Source organism: Chaetura pelagica, unplaced genomic scaffold (assembly GCF_000747805.2).
Source record: "Chaetura pelagica isolate M959 unplaced genomic scaffold, ChaPel_1.0 scaffold176, whole genome shotgun sequence".
Classification (NCBI taxonomy): Eukaryota; Metazoa; Chordata; class Aves; order Apodiformes; family Apodidae; genus Chaetura; species Chaetura pelagica.
Genome location: NW_009953484.1, coordinates 1,252,685 through 1,261,111, shown reverse-complemented (window position 1 = coordinate 1,261,111; position 8,427 = coordinate 1,252,685). Strand labels below are relative to the sequence as shown.

Sequence of the window (8,427 nt, the reverse complement as noted above, 5' to 3'; positions counted from 1 at the left end):
GCAGTGAGATGCAGGAGTAGAAGCTCTTACCAAAGGGCTGTGGTAGAAATATAACGCACAAATTCCGTAAAAGGCAACGGGTCTGATGATGCTCCACAACTGCGACACACACACTAAAAAAACAAAACACTTATTTACTCAGGAGAGTGGAAACAAATTATTTGTCAAAGCAATCAAATAAATGTCTGACCTGTTCATACAGAGTCATAGCAAACTTCTGATGAGAAATACAGGATTTGGAGGTGCACATATCTGTTTCACTGTTTGGCACTAGGTGAAAATGGATCCTCTCAAGGATATTTTCCTGAATAGAAATAATAATGCAAATACAAACTGATGAAGTCAGCATATACAAGCAACATTACATTTTAATACTCCAACTGCTCCTCTTGGCTCCAAATAGTCCAACTACAAATTTATTGTGTATTTAATTCTGTCCCCATTCACAAACCGGTGGATGGCAATTCTTTTCATTTCAAGGTTTCCAAACATTAACAAAACAGCATTAGACAACAGTTACCCAACTGCTTTTCCAAACTGCACTCTCCTTTGGAGGAAGTTAATCTTCAGGAAAAAAATTAAAATCTGTTCTTACAGTAAGACACGACACTAATGTCACTGCATGCAATGACAAAAATATTTTTTTGGATCAGGCCTCTGTCACATTTCTTCTTAATTTTTATGTTTTTCTCTGCATATCAATCTGATCGTCTGATCACATTTAGCACAAGCACCAGCGCAACAAGTACCATTGACAGAAGCATGAAAAAGCTCTTAAACAGCATATGCCTGATCATATCCCAGGTATCACTTTTTACCTTAAAAGAAATGAAAAGAAAAAAGTATTTTGATTGTCATCAATTTGGCCCCTGAATCACTATGGCCATTTTTTCCTTTTTTTTTTTTTTTGCCAAAAATACTAGGGGAAGTGGTAAGAAGAGAATCTTCAGGTAGATCATTTAGGGAGCTCATTACTTCAGGGTTCCAAATGTATTTTGATTAGATAGAGCACTAACGAAAGATTATCTTTCATTACTGCAATCCATTAATCTGACTGCAAGATCTCAAACAGCCACTTTCAGGAGTTCTCCATTGAATTTTCCTGTGTATGTGAAAATGCACCTAGTAGGTAAATATTTGTGGATGCTACCAAAGGATGTTCGGAACTGAAAATAATCAAAGTAGCAACCACATTTTCCGTGTCTGAAGGTTAATACTGATTTATTTTTTTAATGGTAAACAATTTTTGTTGTCTAATACAGGAGAATGTCTTAGAAAGGCTTCTTTATCAGTGTTCTGTGCAATTTTGAGTCACCTTTTATGGTGCAGTAACGGCTCACATTTTTCAATGAGACACATGGCAGCAGCAGTCATGATCTTCAAGTATTTGTTCACTCTTGGATAAGAAAATGAAAATATCTTCTGCAGAAGACTTTGGTAATGAGCTGGCTTGTTTTAACAGAATATATTTATTTGTTCACTCTTGGATAAGAAAATGAAAATATCTTCTGCAGAAGACTTTGGTAATGAGCTGGCTTGTTTTAACAGAATATATTTATTTGTTCACTCTTGGATAAGAAAATGAAAATATCTTCTGCAGAAGACTTTGGTAATGAGCTGGCTTGTTTTAACAGAATATATTTCAATAGCTGATGAGAGAATACTTGGAGGAACAGAACATACATTCAAATCCATAAGTGCACCTTTTCTGAGACAATAACCCTTCTCTCCATGCAAAAACTTGCAGGAGTGATTGAGAGTTCATTATTCTCATGAACCTCCTGTAGTAAAAATGTTTCACAAATCCCTCTGCCTGAGCTAGGGAAGAAAGTAAGGAGCAGATGCAAGATTACTCCACCCCGCTCCATGTGTTTGCTCCTCTAAACCAGCATATGAAAGTCACTAGTAACATGTCACTTATACCCCACCTGTGAGCCTGGAGCTACCAAAACAACAGGCGGACTCAGCATCCCCAAAACCAATGTAATTCTGCTAAACCATCACACCAAATAACTTACAAAGCATTCTGCTGCATCATCCATGAATCCAAGCTGGAAGCGCTGTTCATCCTTAAAACTTTCTGCCAGGGCATGTCTCATATTATCCGATGGGAGTGCTTTTTCTCGACTGTGTTGAAATTGTGAAAATATTGCCTAGGAAAATAGATGATTATTCAAGTTGATTAGTCATCTGACTAGGCACTATGGTTCTACACAAATACCTCAGTTCTTGTGCAGCACACCTAAACAACAAATACATCAAATATTTATACAGCTATGCAACTTCAGAAATTACTGTTTTCTCTCAAAATTACTTAGGTTCCATGCTCTGTTACTCATTCCATTACAAGCAGTTGGGCTACCAAAAGTGAACTTTGATCCAGCAGAAAAACAACAAAGAAGTAGAGAAAAATGCAAGTCCTTGACTTCAGCTCCCAGACGTAATACAAGCCCTGGTCTGTAATTATGCAGCTTTTTCAATTCGGCCACTGGAATAGCAGGTCATGCATATGCCATCTTCACAGATAGTGTGTATTTCCTAGGGCATAATGTAGTACCACTTGATCTAGTTTAACACCCATCATTCATTAAATAATGCAACATTTACGTTTCTACTTCAGACAGGAGCTTATCTTTATTAAAATTACAGATATGCAAAAAAGCCTCCCATAAATTAGACAGAATGTTGATATCTTTCCTATTAAATCAGCTTTTTACTGAACCAGTGCACACAATACAAGAGAACAGGTCAACATCTGCAGTTCCAGAACATGGTATTAGATTGCACTTAATTTTTCATTAATTTCCCAGAAGAGATAGTTGGCTACTACTTCTATTTTTGACAGAGAAACATACGCAAGTGACCTCATAGTTCAGCAAGTAAGGGAGCTTGATTTTGAAAGAACTGAAAGTTAAAAGCTATTAAATGAATGAGAAAACTTCTACAGATATTAAAATGTGTAATCCACTGTCAAGAATTTTAAGTCAAGCTTTAAAGAAAAATGAATAAAGACAAAGCAAATCAGGAGAGGCCATGTAAAACGTAAGTAAGGATTTGCATTCTTCACGAAGGCTTCCTATGGTTAAAAAAAAAAATTGTTTGACAGAAGGCAAAGACACAACAGAGTAACAAAGTTGCAATGCTAACAGAAAGTGGTCTTTTAACCCTGATGCATTCCAGGGTGTGTGTCAAATATTTAAACTTCCCTCACATAACAACAAGCATGGACTATCGGTAAAAATCTTACTCAGTATCTCAAAAACTTAGTTTTGAATGTTTGCATTAACAGATCTGCTGACACAAGTCAACTCTGCTTTGAAAACTTCTATCACTTCTCACTGTGGCTTCCAGGTCATTTTTGGTATGCAAAAGCCTCACACATACATCTAAAATAAAAAAGTACAGATAAAGCAGTAATGCAGATATATATGCTTGTTTTAGTGGTCTGCATAGTCAAAGTCACACCCCATTGTTATCCAGAGAAGAAAAGAGCTTATTTAACTCTCAGAAAACTGCCAAAAGACAAAAATAATGGATTGAACTGAAGAAAGCCCTAATTATTTGCTATACTGTTAGCTTATAGGATTAAAGACAAACCTATAGGTTTGTAGATAAAATATCTATCTTTATTGGTGAACAAGTAAGAAGGGTTAAAATGGCCCAAGACGACAAAAAAAAGCACCAACACAACTCACAAACAAGTTACTGAAATGCATCCTCATCCAACATATACACTGCATGAAAATCAAAATGCCCCAGGTTCTGAACACAGAACAAACCGAATCACTCAACCAATATCTCTAAAAAGCCAAGGCAAAACCAGTACTGTACATAATGACTGAGGACAGACACTTCCAAATGAGTTAACCACAATGTTTTGAGCTCAGTACCTAGGCTACTGGCCAGGGAGTTATAAATACCACAAATATACTGGTAAAACAATAACTAATTCCATTCTAATAAATTTCAGAACATGCAGCAATAACACTTCTTATCAGTATTCTTGGGAATTTATCCAAATCAAGACTTGGCAGTCCAGCCAATGCAAAATATTCAGGTACAGAAAGCCATTAAGATAAATTCCACAAGAAGATGCATCATAGGAGTAACCAATCCCTTGAAGACAGATACTTGAAAGAATAAGGAAAATTTCAAGTCCTAAATTACAGCAGCCTTATGAAGCAGCTGAAGTCAGTATATTCCTTTGGAAGGTGACTTAAAATAACGCAAAACCTGTCTCACTTTGTCCTGGAGCCCCAAGAACAACAGGAAGAGAGAGGGTATTAAGGTACAGCAAGTGGCATGTTTAACTTGAAAAAGAAATAAGCACCTAGTGTTCACAGGTGCACCATTAGGATAGGATGATTCATCACTTACAGTTTCAATTGCAACACACCATGAGCACTGCCTTCTTCATATTTCTGAGCAACTGAAGCTGCTACATTATTTTTTGCTATGATCTCAGGGATCTGATTAGTCATGAGGAGTATGTACACACATTCCAGTAATTGTCATACTTCAAGCCCCTGCATTGCTTAAAGGCACTTCCACGGTACAGCACTGAACAAGGCTGTATGCAACCAGAACTTCAAATGCAATACATCACATCCAAAGGAAAAGGCTATAAAGTTTACTCTGTATTATCACATCAGATATGAACATGAATCCCTATACACACAAAACTCCAGGAAACTAAAGCTATCATCCCAAGACAGACAAAAAAGATATTCTCTGAAAACATAGGTGTGCCTGAGTTATGGTCTGAACTTTATGTACTAATAAGATCAAGGCTCCAGCACACTGAAGAGAATGATGTGCATCATGTGCAGAACATTAGAACATAAAGTCCAAACAAGTTCTGTGACATACAGAGCTTGTTAAGAGGTTGACATAAAAACCCAGGACATTAGTCTGAACATGTCTAGTCTCAACCTACTTGAACTTGCTGGCTTTTTTAAAAGAACCATTTTAACCAAAGAGATAAAATAGCAACTTTTAGGAAAAAAAACTATTGGGAAAAAGACAAGACACCCATTCAAAACCAGCTGTACCATACTGCAATCATGTTAAACACTGGCTGAAAAAAAACTTACACAGAACATACGTTATACACCTCCCGAAAGATAAATAAATGCCACTGCAAACAGTTCTTGCCTAAAACAGTAACAAGGTTTGGACTGTGAAATTCCCCAAGAATAAACTCCAAAATACTTGGCTTATCCTTGCCTACAATTTAGCATCATCAAAAACCACTTCCTCTACAGAGTAGATTTTCAAACAGTGCTGCCCCTTTCAGCTCCCTCCAGATGAGTGATTCCCAGTTCTGTATATCACTATATCTACTACTGTATTTGACTATACATTCTACAGTCCTGTATTAGAATCCCAAAAGTGTCTTTATTGGCAGCAGAAAGGGCATACTACTAAAAAAACCCCAACCAATAATTTTTTTCATTGGGATTTTTAGCCAAATGAACCAGAACGCAGCCAAATACCAGTGCAGTAAAAGCAACAAGAACCTAACAGAACTTGACATTTGTTTACAGACTTCAGATGAATTACAAAATTATTTGAAGCACAAATTTTATGCAGTCGTTCAGATATGCAGCTCTGACTTACTTTCAAACACTAAAAAGTTACCAGCCTTCATTAATTTTTCAGTATCATTATCTGCCTTTCATTATTGATGAACAATTAAGCTCTGAAGTGTTACTATCAACTACTTAAAAAAAATAATCTTGAGACCTTACCAGGCATTAATACAGTTATGGTAAAATAACTGTATTCAAACACTGCAGGAAAGAAGAAAAGCATATGCAAACCAACAGAACAAAAAAAAATCTCAAGAGGCTAGCTAGAAATTTTCAAATAAACTACACTTTTAATATACAAAAGTTCTATGTTTAAGCAGGCTGTAAAATTTGTCAAATGTAAAATTTCTTCTTTAAACACAAATTATTTCTGTTATAAACATGTCACAAATATCCTTTAATCTAAATTGCTTCTTTACACAAGAATAACCCAGACATACGCATGTTAGGGACAGAACTTAGTAAAAATTAATTACATTAATTTTCCTTCATTTTGAAAGATTCCAGAAATTATTATTTACCTTTAAAGCACAAAATATGCAGGCATCTCCCTGACACACATGTCCAGTTAAACCTCTTAAACTTCGTCGAAATATGTCAAGTTGCCATAATACCTAAAAAAAAAAAGTTTCACAGAAAGTAAGTAATGAATTCTAGTTCTGTGTTTAACACAGCAACATATAGTAAATTTTCTTTTTAAAAAAGTTCCATATTAATTGTACAACTTAAGCACCAACATTGCTGAAGAATTATCCTTTTCCATTAGTTTATAAATTGTGGAGCTGGAAGTGGAGGGTAAAATTTAAAATTTAATCTCCTTTTAAAACTTTCTGAAACAACAGTAAGTGTGGAAATAAAGTTGAAGTACTCTTAACGAAACAAGCTGCAAGACAAACTCTGTATGGAGATTATTGCAATAGTCTTATGTCTTGACATAAGAAGATTTATGTCATTTCTCAACACATCTCAAATGACACAAGCATCATTTTGGGTTAAGTCAATAGTAAATTCTTATGAACTATTATTAAAAAGATTGTAAATACATTTGTTTTTCAACAGATCAAAATAATACTGGTGCTTACTCAGGTATGTTTCTACCTTTTATTCATGTAACTACTTTGTATAAAGGTACTATCAGCTTGGCTGCACTACACTGCTTTCAGACTCTAACATCTTAGGTACTAAATCAGTGCAGTAGTTCAGAAAGTTGCCTATTAAAAAAAAAAAACACAACAAACCAAACAAAACCCCAAAACCCAAAAGTGAGTTCTCAAGAGGCACAGTAACACAACAGCTGCAAATCCAGGCAAAAAAAATAATAATCCTATTTATAAATATAAAAGCTAAAATTAACTAGGATTTATTTGAAAATCTATGTCTGAACCTCAGTTCTGAAGGTTGAACAGAGGTTAAAAGAAAATAAAGGAACAGATTCCTCCTTCTAAAAGGGCAGTCACCGATCATCACCCACCATCTGATAAACAGCAGTAGGTTGTGAAGTAGTAGGGCTATCTGAAACTACAACTAAAAATTACATTGGATTTAATTTTAGGGCACCCTAAGGGAAAACAGCAAAACTGCAAGAGAATATAGGTCATGCTGTTCCCAGTGAATGTAAAACAGCAAACTAATTCTACTAAACCTATTGTACATTTTAATTTTAAACATATTTAGATACCATACACACCACATCGATATATCTCTAATATCGCCTATGTTTAAACAAAATACCACTTTAAAGACTATAGTTTCTTCGGAAGTCTATGCATCTATCTCTCTCCCATTGCAGCAAATAATTCCGTACAATTTGAAAATTATCAGGTCCAAAATCTAAGCATTACTAAAAAATACATTGTTTTGCTCTTAATTTGCACAGCCTTAGAAATTTTTTGTTGTTAATTTCTACATTTAAAAATACTAGAAACTAAACTATTCTGGGCATTCTGACTTGCAGACAATGGAGGAAGGCTAGCATTACTGTGTCACTGAATTAAGTAGATCCCCATATTGCCTATGGGAAGTAGGTGTGTATAAGCTCAATTTTTTATCATGCTGATGTCACTGTACTATTAAACCATACGTGATAGATCTAAAGAGCCAACATTTTTTAAATTACAGCTCATGAAAAAGTAGAACAGTGTGAAGGCAAACATATGGAAGAAGTTGGTTGATAATATGTATGCATAAAAAAAGTAAAAGGAAATATAAGTCATATATCTTTGGTATCAAGTATATCTCCTACTCTAACTCCTCAAACCTCTCCTAATATTAGAATCAAAGCTTTCAACTACATGAGCATCTTCTGATATGCCCCAGTACCAGAGACTCATTATAATACTGAGAAAATGGCATTTTAATAAAAATAGCATCCTATTCAATACAAGTAGTAGTACTGGTTGCTCCACATTAAAAAGTGTCTTGTAAATTTTGCCAAGTAATAAAACTGCTGTGTGACAGAAATATTAGTTTTAAAACTCAAGCAGCAAGTTTTAAAATTCTGACAAGTTTCCAAATATAGAAGGAAAGTTTTTGCAATATTCTTAATGCATGCAAAGAAAATAACATACTGTAATTTTTTTGCAATATTACATGCTTTACACTTTCAATCGACTCCTTAAAATGAAATGCTACATAAAACTACTTCCTCAGTTGTCTTTTTTCTATGATTACTGCATTTTCTCTTTTTTTTTTTTTTCTTTCCCCATTTAAAGAAAGTCCATTCCAAAAAGACATGCTATTCTTTCTTACTTGGAATCATTAAGAAGTTTAAATGAGAACTGGATTTCATGACACTGAAAAACATGCTGTAATTTTCTGTAGAATACACATACTGCAA

General features: G+C 34.8%; 1 protein-coding gene across 1 annotated transcript in view; it reads right to left on the bottom strand.

Moving 5' to 3' along the window:
- USP53 (ubiquitin specific peptidase 53) overlaps window positions 1–8,427 on the bottom strand; it is a 25,467-nt gene that overhangs the window by 16,794 nt on the left and 246 nt on the right. The window contains exons 2-5 of the mRNA XM_009998564.1: window positions 6,113–6,205; window positions 2,019–2,153; window positions 191–304; window positions 31–113 (exon numbers count right to left, since the gene is read on the bottom strand). Coding sequence (XP_009996866.1) covers window positions 31–113; window positions 191–304; window positions 2,019–2,153; window positions 6,113–6,205 — 425 coding nt within the window. The remainder of the gene's footprint in view (window positions 1–30; window positions 114–190; window positions 305–2,018; window positions 2,154–6,112; window positions 6,206–8,427) is intronic.